We start from the raw sequence: 12,751 nt of genomic DNA on the forward strand, positions 1-12,751 counted from the left end.
CAAATCCTGGGCATTTGGAGGAGGAATGCAAAACTTCACAGTTTTGCCAAATGCTGCTAATGGTACTGCACTGTCCCTCCACAGCTGCTCATGACTGACTTAGTGAAAGGAACAGAACAGGTTTTTCTTTACTCCAGGACCCCACAAAACAATCCATCCAGATTATTCCTGTGGACACACAGCCCTCCCATGGATCAATCTGCAGCATAAATGGAAATAAAACCAAGCAAGGCAAAAAGAAAATAGCCCTTAGTGCATATTTAGTTACAAATACCAGAGTGGCAAATAGGCAAAGGATGCAGAGCTTCCAATGAACGTTACAAAAACAGTGGGCAGCTGCCCTTTTTCATTCAAGCACAATTAAAACCCCCTTTGAGGCAGTATCTCATGTACAAAATCATGTACAGTATAAAGAAGCAACTGAAAGCACGAACGGGATTCTAACATACAGTACTTCCACACAGCCAAAGCTATTTTATTTGACAAGATGAATCTTTTTGCCTTCATCTTTCTCTGAAAGCCCAGTAAAAACAGCAGGAGCTACTGAAGCGAAACGGAGAGACAACTTACAAAGTAATAGTTGCATAGCACTGCAAACCTGCCTGTTTGTTGTGGGCACAGATGTTGGAAACTACCGTAGGTGACAGGGTTGACTTTTCTGAATAGCCTCTTAGGTTTTTGGTGGTGTTTTGTGTTTTTCTTTAAACCAGATTCAGACACATCTTTTCCAAAGATCATAAAATCAAGTGTAAGAAATAACTGTAAAAATGTACCAAAAAAAATATATCCAGGTGCACAGCAAATGCACACCCTGTGCAGTTTTGTTACTCCTTAGATTTGGCTCACAGCGATCATCTGGTGCTTACACTGCCCTTCCAATGCCACATTTGTAACAGATCCGTGGAGTTAAGGATGAGGAGCTCTCCTCGCAGAGAGAAGGTTGTAATTAAAGCTACAGTACTTGCTGGTGATGCTTAAGGAATGAGCGCCAGGCCAGCTGACAGCAGCCACCTGGTGTTCAGGCAAGCAGCATTCGGTTGTCACAAGGTACAGCCCTGACAAGGCGGAAGCAAAGTAATCTGAAGGGACACAGCTTGGCTCTCTGCATAGATGCACATGCACGTTAACACAGGAGGTCCATAGAACCAGTTCATGTCTTGAGGGGAGACAACAATTAATTCCCAGATTAGCCTCTGCTGCCCACTTTTCCTCCCTTTCTAAATTAGGTTTTAGTGTGACTAGTAAACAGATTGGTTTTGCTTGGAAATCATGGAATCACAGAACCGTCACGGTTGGAAGGCACCCTCAAGGGTCATCCAGATCCAACCGCCCTGCCATGGGCAGGGACACCTCACACTAGATCAAGTTGCTCAGAGCCACATCCAGCCTGGCCTCCAGGGATGGGGCTTCTATCTCATTGGCCAAAAAAACACCCAAAAAACCTAAAATAAATCCACATACAAACCCACCACCAAAAGAAAAGTTACGTAAGACTGCAAATCGGTGGTGGCAGTTCCCATGCTAAAGGATACTTCCACTTCAGATTTTAAAAGCACTATTCTGGATTCTGCTAAAGCATCTCTATCTGAATTACATTTCCCCTTAAAAAGATAAAACACACCTTCTGCTAACGTAAAGCTTCTTTGAAGTAGAACTGAAGTACTGATGATCTGGATGAGGGCCTTGAGTCAGTCATCAGCAAGTTTGCAGATGACACCAAGTCAGGAGCAGATGTTGGTCAGTAAGAGGGTGGAAGGGCTCTGCAGAGGGACCTCAACCAAGTGGACAGATGGGCAGAGTCCAACAGGATGGCATTCAACAAGTCCAAGTGCCAGGGGCTGCACTTTGGCCACGGCAACCCCATGCAGAGCTACAGGCTGGGGTCAGAGTGGCTGAGAGCTGCCAAACAGAGACGGACCTGGGGGTGCTGATTGACAGCCACCTAAACATGAGCCAGCAGTGTGCCCAGGTGGCCAAGAGGGCCAATGGCATCCTGGCCTGCATTAGGAATAGTGTGGCCAGCAGGAGCAGGGAGGTCATTGTGCCCCTGTACTCTGCATTGGTTAGGCCACACCTTGAGTCCTGTGTCCAGTTCTGGGCCCCTCAGTTTAAGAAGGACATCAAAACACTTGAACGTGTCCAGAGAAGGGCAACAAGGCTGGGGAGAGGCCTTGAGCACAGCCCTGTGAGGAGAGGCTGAGGGAGCTGAGATTGTTTAGGCTGGAGAAGAGGAGGCTCAGGGGTGACCTTATTGCCCTCTACAACTACCTGAAAGGTGGTTGTAGCCAGGAAGGGGTTGGTCTCTTGTACCAGGCAACCAGCACCAGAACAAGGGGACACAGTCTCAAGCTGCACCAGGGGAAGTTTAGGCAGGAGGTGAGGAGAAAGTTCTTCACCAAGAGAGTCATTGGAATGTGCTGCCCAGGGAGGTGGTGGAGTCCCCATTCCTGGAGGTGTTCAAGAGGAGATTGGACGTGGCACTTGGTGCCATGGTCTAGTCATGAGGTCTGTGGTGACAGGTTGGACTCGATGATCCTTGAGGTCTCTTCCAACCTTGGTTATACTGTGATACTCTCAACAGTGAAAGTGCCCAGATTAACTTCCTTCACAGTTCAAAAACTACAGGTATTACATTTTCAGAAACATAAGCAACTTCCCCTGAACCTAGCGAGGCTGGGGAACATGCTTGGTGTACAGATGTCAATTCTCCAACTTTCCAGTTCCAAAGTGTGAAATACATTCATGAGAGTTTTCTGGTGACCCACATGTAATGCAGACACTGTAAAACTGGACTTACAGAAAGTTTCCCCTCAAAACCACAGAAGGTAAAAAAATCCAAGAATCTGCAAGGATCTTGATGCAGAGATTGTGGAGAGGATCAGATAAATAGTCTCCAAGACAAACAGGGGTGGCAGAATAAGTGTGGTAGAAGTGTGGTAGAATAAGAGTTGCCATCTGCAAGACAAACTCTTATTCTAATCATGTGAACCTGGCAAGGATTACCTTGCTAAGCTGTCACAGGAGGTATTGGCATTGTATTGGCATCAGAGCTTGCCTGCCCCCACACAAATGTCTCTCTGGTTCCAAATGTCCTGGCAATCAATCCATTTTCTCAGGGCAAGAATTTGGCTGGACCTGTCCATGTTCTTGATCCTTCCAGTCATGCACCTTGCAGCCCTCAGTACAGCTGCCACCTGTTTCAGATCTCAGCTTCACTCAGCAGTGGCAGCCCTCAAGCAGCCCATTATGGATCAAAAGGTTCAGAAATAAGGGAACAAGCAGCAGGGACAAGCTGGGTTGAAGTCCAGATTCATTGTTACCGTTAGGGGGCTGGGCTTCTTTCCGCAGGCACAAACCAGAAGGTGTGCAGTGATCGCCTGCTGTGAACCAGGAACTGCACACCAAGTGACATAAAACACATGGGCATCCAGGAGATGGTGTGAGCTACACTGCTCCATTCAATTTTCAAAGGGAATCCAGAAGTGAATTTTTCACTTTCATCTTCATTGGCCTCCAGCATCTGAACAAGACACTCTTGGGTAAGATCTGCCCAGACTTGGCCTCGCATTTGTAAATGCAGATTTCTCCAAGACACCAAAATAAGTGAGTATTAGTCTTCAATCCAAAACACTGTGTAGCATGAACTCAGAATTATTACAAACCTCTAAGCCCACATTCTTTAATCAAAATGAACAAGAAACCAAACCAGATTTTCAGTAGTTCCAGACAGAAATGATACCTTTAGCAATTAGGAGATGTACAGTGACCCCTACTTGCTAATTACTGTTAGTGAAGATCTTGTCCCAGCTCCCATCTATTGGTTGCATCAATGCCAGAGGTACCTGCTACCACGTAGTGATAGCCTGTGTGAGCAGGCCTGGGTAAAACTTCTCTTCCCTAATAGAACTTTTGCTCTGATGCAGCTAAGTTGCATGGCTGCTTAAACACAATGGTGTTACTTCACACCTACTCAGCATGTCAACCAGCGTCAAAATGCAGGAAGGAAAAAACCCAGCTGTGTGAGAGGATTTCAGAAGGATTGGACCAGCTAAGAGCCATCTGCAGAAAATATGGGCAAACAAATATACAGACATCAGTGATGGAGAAAAGTGGAAGTGAGCAGACACTGCCTTCTTCATTGAGTGCTAGGCAATTAAGACAAAGGTTGTAGTCATATTCATTGGTCATCAAGTGTAGAGCCCTTCAAGATAAGTTAAAGCACAATGAAGGAACACTGCCCATGCTCTTTGTGCCAGAGACAGGTATTTTGCTCAGTGATGCAAAGTCAACTGCAAGAGCACATTCAGCCCACAATGAGCAATAGACAACTGAAATCCCTCTGGAGCCAAGACCTCTGGATACCAGTTATCTTCAGCACCAGCTTTTGTGCCTTCCTAACTGGCAGAGGCTACAATACCAGCAGCCTCCAGGCTCTCCCACCAGGTTCTTAGGTGTTAGGTCAAGGGGATGCTACCTGGGAACTGCAAATCCCACTTTGAGAGCAACATCATTGTTCTTCATGACAATGACAACTGCTGCCAAGGTTGAGAGCATAACATCTGTCCACATTAGTCTGAGAACCATTCATCTTCATGTCAATGCTGAACTCCATGGCAAGTCGATACTGAAGAACATTGTGTTTAGTCTGAACAGCCAAGCAACAGATGAAAGTTTTGACAGGTGGAGAAAGCAAGCTCTCCTACAGCTTCAAGTTTATTAAACCTAGCATGGTTGAAAAGCAAAAGACAAAAAACATGATAGATTTTTGTTTATTATTGCTCTTAAAGGGCTTGGTAGTCAAATATACAAGCTATGTTCTATTAAACCAGAAGAAAATATGATATAAAATCTATGCTCACTGCTCCAATCCAAGCCACTTGCTAATCTTCATTAGTGACATTAACTTCAGCTATTTCCAGTCATTTTAATTTATGTACACTCTGTGTAGGGGTGTGCAGGGCTGTGTGTAAAACCCCCTATTGGAGGAGATAAAACTCAAAATTAAGATTTGTGTTGGGTTTTGTACTGGTTTGTGCATTGCTGGCTATTTCAGTTTCCCCAGTCATTACTGATATGCTTACAAGAGCAAAGTTTAAGGAACTGATGATGCATTTCCTATAGTTTCAAAAAAGAAATTGTGACTAATAAGTTCTGGTAAGAAAATATGCAATGTTGATTATTCTCCCCTTGATGTACATGCACTAATCCCATGATTCTGAATAGGGAATTACATGCACTAAGAGGAGAAAAGAATCCCATAAAGAGAAAGGCTATTCACTCCCTTCTCCTTTAAGCATCTCCCTTCTTCTCAGCATTAAGAAGGGATTTATTTTGTTACATTTTTGTCATGCCCATTAATATACTGCTCAAAATGTAAGTATAAAACAGTCAACCGTCAGCCTGCTTTGCAAGTCTCACTCTGCTAAGCCAGTACAATTTATGTATACTCAACATCATCTTCAGGCAGCAAGTATACAGCATTTTAACACCTTTCTAAGAAGCAAGAATTATATCCATTACTGAAGAAAAATGAAATAAAATAAAGGGAAAAAAAAAAACAAACCCAACCCTCAGTGCTTTTAGCCCTCGGGTTAAAAAAAACCAACAGGCAAAACAACAAACAAACAGGGAGAAGTCAGAGCATCTGGAAGTCTAACCAGATTTGAAGTACAAAAACATTCAGCCAGGAAACCAGTCATGCCTAGGCTCTGCTCTCCTCCGTTCCCAAAGCATATTCCAAACTCCACTAAGATTCACAACAGGGTTGCGTCCTCTATCTTAGGGAAGATTTATTGAGGGGATGAAGATGACATACTAGTGCTGGGGCTATGGGTACAATGATTCAGTGAGAATGAGTCTAACAGGAGACAAGACAACATAGGTCATCCTTCAAATCCTCTTGTTGAAAAGACCACAAATAAAAATCAAGTGCATGTCAGAACAGTGATTAGTGACCCCGAGTAAAATCTTTTTCTAAGTTACAAAATTGCTCTTCCAGTGTTTGAAAACAGAAAAATCTGTGGGAGAAGAGGTTACATTCCAACAGTTAGAGTATGGAAAGACCTGCTCCTTACAAAAATGAGACAAATATTCTAGTGGCAGCTGGGTTAAAAATACAGCTCCCAAGGGTCAAGCTCCTGCCCTCAGCTGTAGTTCTGCAACCCAAGTCACCAACTTCTGAGTGTACCCAAATGCAGACTGTGGCCTCCAGACTTGGACATACAGGTAGTTTCTGTCTGTTTGCAAACATTTGTCCATCAATCTACAAAAATCTTCAAATGTGCGTTTGTGTAAAAGAAGAAGAGAAGGAGAAAAACCCCAAACCCACCAACCCCCCCCCAACCAAAACAAGAGAGACATGTACAGTCATGATTCTGATCTCTAATTTTCAATGAAAAAACCCAAAGGGGACCAAGCAAAACTAAAGATACTGAAAATCCCTGAAGAGGCCCCATAGTCTTTCTAATGCTCAACAGCACAGCTCACCTTCAAATACACTTCACAGTTAACACCTAAAGCATGACCAAGTAGAAAGTGCAGCACACCCTATCATTACAGCAGGCAGGAGGAGATCCTGGCCCCTTCTCTTTAAAACTCTCCTTAGAAGTTCAAGAGATGCCAGTGTGTGAAATCTGATTGCTACAGACCTCTCCATTTCAAGTTTTTGTGAAAGAAGACATTTTGAAAACCATTGTGCTGATTTCTGCTGCTACTGAGAGAGGTTGGCTGAACTGGACTTTGGTGATGAGCGATGCCAACGGAAATAAAAGGACAACACGTGAGGACCAATAGAACAGATTGCCTTCTTTGAACGACTCTGAATCCCTGGGACACCATCCATTCAGAAAACAAACCAAGCCCAAACAGCTTTAAAATTGTCATACCTGTGTGACGTGTAACAGGGCAAACACTCAAGACTGAAATAATGTTTTGAAATTAGACTTGAGCAGTTAGCAGCAGATAGGAGAATTTTCATACTGTTTTAAAACTAGTGGAACTGTTCTATGGGATGTGCTGATCAGTAACACACTGCTTCCAAATTCCTCTCTCCTCCATTCTCTCGCATTACAGAGCTTTTAAGACCTTGCCTGAAAATAAAAAGGATCAGTGTGACATACGAGTAGGATTTCTCCTGCGGCCATGACAGCACGGCCTTTCCAAAATGACTCTACCCCAGTGGACATCTGTCAATTTCAGATGACGATTTTTTTTTTTCTGGCTCGTTAATAAAAAACGTTGGAAATCGACAAACATTGCGTTGGCTTTAGCAAGAGGAAACATTCAATGGCTCCTGTAGTAAAAGTGAGTGTAGTGCTCTTGACAGAAACCGGCATACTCAGTCATCTGAAGATGCATGTGGCTATAAGCCCATGCCCTCTGTCTCCCTCCAACCCCCAAGTCCCACACCAAAGCAAGAAAAAAAAATAATCAGTTTCTTCTTCCACCCCAGCCCAGATTTTCTCCCATAGTTTGACTACAGTAATCCTTAAACAGGCAGAAAAATTGATGCGTTCTCTTCAGTCGACGCCTCCAACTTCTTCATTCTTGGCTCAAGTTTTATTCATTATTATTAGTCAACAGTTATTAAGAAAAAGATAGTTTCTAAGTGTTTGTTGTTGGTTTGTAACTGAAGTTAATCGGATACCATAGTCTGGTTATGTGTGCTGAACGGCAGCTGTCAGTTACTCCTTTTTCTTGAACTCTTGGTTGCCGTAGCTGGAGCCTTTTTCTATTTCAGTCACTCCTATCAGTCTACGAACTCCAAAGGAAGCTTTAAAACACAACAGAGAAATGGGAGGCATATCAAAAACAGCTCAAGTATTTGGGACGTTAAATGTAAGCACACAAGTAGAACCAGCATGAGTCAACCCAAGGGCCTCAAGACTGCAGCGACTACAGACCAACGAGTGCTCTGTATGAGGCTGCACATGGATCACAGATCAGATGCCACTGAAAGAGGAGGACAATCCAGATTCAAATATATAATTAATGTTTCTGTGTTGATTAACAGGACAGGTAGTATGAACACTGAAGTATATCCCTTCCCCTCCTGCTGTGTTTTTTTTCTGGTAGAGAGGGTTTTTTTGTTTGAGGGTGAAGGGTTGGGAGCTCTCTCTGATTTTCAGTTGGTGTTTTGTTTGCTTTGGGGTTTGTTTATTTGGTTTTTGTTCAGTTGGGGTTTTTTTAATTCACAGAGAGGGTGTGCAGTACATGTATTTTCTCCTTCAGGTATAAAGGCCAGCCTCAGGTGCGAAGGCCAGCCTCAGGTGCGAAGGCCAGCCTCAGGTGCGAAGGCAAGGCCTGCCTGGATCTGAGTGAGCTCTAAGTACTCTTCTGTAGGCCCCATTCATATTTGAGGTAGTGGATTATTCTGTTGTTGTCACTTTGGGATTAGGATCTTTTCTGCTTTTATTACCTGCTCCAACAAGTCCCAGGAATGCAAGGATAAGGAGAGGTGATCCACTTGCAAAAACTCCAAAGCCAAATGTGAAGAGAGGAGAAAGGAGAACTGTAGCCCAAAAAAGAAAGTTTAGGAGAGTCCATGGTCTCCTAGGAGGTTTAAACTGCTGGCCAGGAAATACGCCTTCTTTATTATACATCTCTTGCAAAGCATCCTGGAAGAGAGAGAAGATAGAAGAAAACATGTTCATAATGTTTGCACTAAGCAATCCAACGCTAGTTAAGTCCAGGACAACATCAAGGATAGTATCTGTGGCAAGATAACAATTAAGAGTTCACTGCAGCCCCTTCCATCTGCTGTCATTTATTTGGGCACTTCAGCTGATCACTGAGGCTATCATATTGGCCTCCTTAAGGCAATCTTGGCTGCTATTAGTAACTGAAGCCATGTCAGCCTCTTTGCTACCGACCAGGCCAGAAGCCCCTTGGCTGGAGGCTTTTCTCATCCCGTTTTGAATTCTAGAAAGGTGAGCAGGATTCAGCAAAGCACAGCAGAAAAACACTGAAGGAAGGCAAGGCACAAGCTAACCAGTGATAACCTCAAGACTTCGTCAGAGCAGTTACACCCTGAGCTGAACCTGCAGAGAGACGCAATCACGAAACGCCTCGCTCAGAGGAGCGCCACGTCCACAGCCTTAGCTTGGTTTGCAAGAACGTTCCGTAAGGCGTCCAAGCCAAGGTTTCCAAGGATGGCTCAAGTTTGGCTGTTTCTTCTTTTCCCCACTTAAGCTGGTTTTTTTTAAACTTTTCTTATCAAGGGCTGAGAAGCACACAGCATTTCTTGCCAGTAACACAGCCTCTTCAGGACATACTCTCTGAGTGGGAAGAGAATTCCACCCACAGCATAGTGCTACCACCCTAAGACCATAGAATCAGAATACAGCCGGTTGGAAGAGACCTCAAAGATCATTCAGCCCAACCCTCAACCCAGCAATGAAGGGTCAAAACTAAACCATGTCCCCAGTATGTAAAACGCCGACATATACACATACCACCTCCCTGGCAACACCAAAGTTGCACACAGGTACAGCCAATATCAACACAGAACACCAAACCCTCCATCTGCAAACCAAGCAGCTCAGTCTGCCCGAGGAATGGTGCCAAGTGCGTGGCCAGTGCTGCATCTGCTTAACGCTGACTTTTACTGTTTAACAAAGCAGGAGCCAAACAAAGACCACCCCAGTATAACACACATCTTAACACCTGTTCCCCCAACCAGGCAATTTCTGAAGGAATTCTTCCATCTAAGAGCCTTTTCACAAGGGAATTACGTGATGGCACACACTTGGTAGCAGGAAGCAGGATTCAATGATCCTCAATTCTATCTGCTTTTTTTTTTAAGCTCCCTAATCCTATATTACACTAACTAACCCACAAACAAGTTTGATACACTGGCTTATAGGCTGGGGGAGATGTCATTGGGAAGTGATCGTGTCCCTGTACTTTGCTCCGGTGAGGCCACAGTTTGAGTACTGTGTTGGTGCCACAGTATAGGAAAGACATTGAGATCTTGGAGCATGTCCAGAGAAGAGCAACGAGGCTGGTGAGGGGTTTGGACGGCATGAGGCTAAGGGAGCTGGAGTTGTTTAGTCTGGAGAAGAGAAGGCCAAGGGGAGATCTTACTGCTCTCTACAACTACCTGAAACGAGGTTGTAGTGAGGCTGGTAATGGTCTCTTCTCCCAAGTAACTAGCAACAGGAGGAGAGGAAATGCGTTTGAGTTGTGTCAGGGAAGGTTTACATTGGATGTTAGGAAAAACTTCTTTACTGATAGAGTGGTGAGGCATTGGAACAGGCTGCCCAGGGAGGTGGTGGAGTTGCCATCCCTGGAGGAGTTCAAGAAGCTGCAGATGTGGTGCTTCAGGACACAGCTTAGTGGTCATGGTAATTGGGTTACGTTTGGACTTGATCTTAAAGGTCTTTTCCAGCCTAACCCAGAACAATAGGATGCCTACCGACAGACTAAGCATAAGAGTGAAAATGCTGCAGCACAAGTCATCACAGCAGAAGAAAGCTCAAGATAGTTAAAAGATTCTGTGCTCTGTTTCCCCACAAAGATAAGCAACACACAATATACATTTCGAGTTCAGTGATTCATCAATCGGTGGCAAGGCTAATGCTGGGCAACATTAATTACAGTTTTCTCCTCCTCCCCACAGAACTTAAATCAGCAGCCAAGAAATTAACCATCTAGGGAAAAAATAAATTAAAAAAGAGAGACACAGTGCAAAGCCTTGGGCTGTTTGAAGGTCAGCTGCATCAGTCCCTGGCAGAAGATCCCAGAGACTCACTGTACCATGCCACATACTGCTGCATTTCCAGGTGGCTGGAGAAAAGTGACAGCATAAGAAAGATGAAAGCAGAGCAAAATTGCAGCTAAGAGCCAGGACTAGCTGCCCTGACAGAGTTATCACTCTTCTTGAGTGCATAAAACCACCCACAAGGAAATCAGAGCTTTTAGAAATGTATGACAGGGACCAAAGAGATGAAGAATATAAAAAGATCATGGATTGCTATTAGTCTTCCACAATTCAGGCACCTCTCTGAATCCCTTTGTGCTTCCTGGCAATTTGAGACCTACTCACTAGCCAGTCTTCTATAGCCAAGAGGCTCTTCTATACTGCTCCTTCCAGCAGTTTGAGGGATGGCTGTGTAATTATACATAATATTTCCATCTCTTCTCACTATCCAGGGAAAGAGTGTGCATTACTCAGTGCCCTACTACACTACCCCTGTGAAAGTCCCAAAAGCCAGAAAAGAAAGCAAAGCTGTTTACCTTTTCCTGGTAAAGCTTGTGAAGCCAGTTTGCAGCTTCCTTTTCATCTTGAGGGATATCTTCCAGAGGAAATCTCCTAGTTTAGTACAGAGATTAAAAACAAATATCAGAAAATCCAGGTATTTGACTTCAGACCTCTACTGTGGAAGATCTTCCATTCAATGAAGGACATAAGCTACAGATAATACTGTCACTGATGGCAGAGGTCTTAAATGCAGAGAAGAACTAGGACTTAAATTTAACACCCAATTCTCCATCTAAAAACTCAGATTCCTCAGACAATAAATTGTACAAGCTCCTGTGAACTTCAGACTACATTAGTGAAACAAGCATTTCCCATTCACTGTTCTTCCTTCACCAAAACCAGCTCAGACTAAGGCACCCAGAGCTGGGAGAAGACAAGAGGCAAACTCCAGAATAATTATTTGTTACATTTTGTTAGTGAAAATTCCATTTAGGAAGGAATGGGAAGGGTGCTTAAAAAATTCACTTCATACCAGATCCAAGGAGAACATCTTCTACAGTGACTAAACTTATCTCTCCTTGCTTCTCCAGCCCTACAAATTGATGCATGCAGTTCTGGGTCCGTATGAACATTATGCCCAGCTCCAGGCACTGACTTGACCTCACCAAGAACAGGCCCCTCTTAAGAGCCTCATTCCAGTGGTGAAGAACCAACCATTTTCCTGCATTCTTTCATTTTTTGAGACAGGCCACTAACATGCCCACAAACACACCATCTCCTTTCTCAGTGGCATACATCTTAGTCTTGGGTCAGTTCAGAAAGAAGTTGTTCAGTTTCTAGAGGGCAGGAACACACCTTACCCTCAGCACGAATATATGTTGGCAACATTTGGACTGTATCAGGGCCCTCTCACAGCAGGGCAGTACGTACAGCAAGGTGACCTCTGGGAGGGCTCTAGAAACAGTGATACCAGATGCAATTTGTTTTGCTACTGTTCAACTAGGGAATGTAGTTCTGCAGTACAAACTAAAGCTTCCAAGTCTGCAGCAGCAGAAAAAAGAGACTCTAATACACTTCTAATAATTTCTTATCCCATAAACGAATTGAACATGACATTTTACAGATTCACTTTCATTAGTTGTGTCAGAGGGAGCTGCTCGATTAAGATAAATAATGCTTAGTAAAAGCTCAGTAAAAAGTCACCGGCAGAAAGCTCTCTGGTAAAGTTGTCGCTGCACTGCAATCGCCACTAGAGGGTACTCGCAGCAATGACATTTGGTAATTCAGCTGATTCTTTTCCCTGGAGCCAGCCCGGAAAAAGGCTGGATCCTCTGCAGAGAGCTAAGCCTCTTACCACTGCACAAGTAGCTGCACACACATGTACCGAGAACAAGAGCTTCCTTGCTCTGAGCTGAGCTAAGCCAGGTCGGCTGGCATGTTGAGGACATGCTTAATTTCCACCAAAAAGACTGTAAAAAGAGTTTCCTTATTCTCATAGCTTCCACTCCAAACCAAAAAAAAAAAAAGCTTCAAGTATAGAAAAGCAGCCTG

The 12,751-nt window shown here is 44.0% G+C and overlaps 1 protein-coding gene across 6 annotated transcripts in view; it reads right to left on the minus strand.

Moving 5' to 3' along the window:
* Positions 1 to 242: 242 nt before the first annotated feature.
* The window catches only part of AGPAT3 (1-acylglycerol-3-phosphate O-acyltransferase 3), a 123,827-nt gene continuing 111,318 nt past the window's right edge, over positions 243 to 12,751 (minus strand). For all 6 annotated transcript variants that reach the window (XM_068155160.1, XM_068155159.1, XM_068155163.1 and 3 more), the window contains 3 exons: positions 11,236 to 11,311; positions 8,417 to 8,615; positions 243 to 7,771 (listed from right to left, as the gene is read on the minus strand). In XM_068155160.1, the coding sequence (XP_068011261.1) occupies positions 7,683 to 7,771; positions 8,417 to 8,615; positions 11,236 to 11,311 (364 nt within the window). In that variant the 3' untranslated portion in view covers positions 243 to 7,682. The remainder of the gene's footprint in view (positions 7,772 to 8,416; positions 8,616 to 11,235; positions 11,312 to 12,751) is intronic.

Source organism: Melanerpes formicivorus, unplaced genomic scaffold, assembly GCF_026170545.1.
Source record: "Melanerpes formicivorus ecotype bairdi unplaced genomic scaffold, bMelFor1.0.p_v2 SCAF_30, whole genome shotgun sequence".
In the NCBI taxonomy this organism is placed as follows: domain Eukaryota; kingdom Metazoa; phylum Chordata; class Aves; order Piciformes; family Picidae; genus Melanerpes; species Melanerpes formicivorus.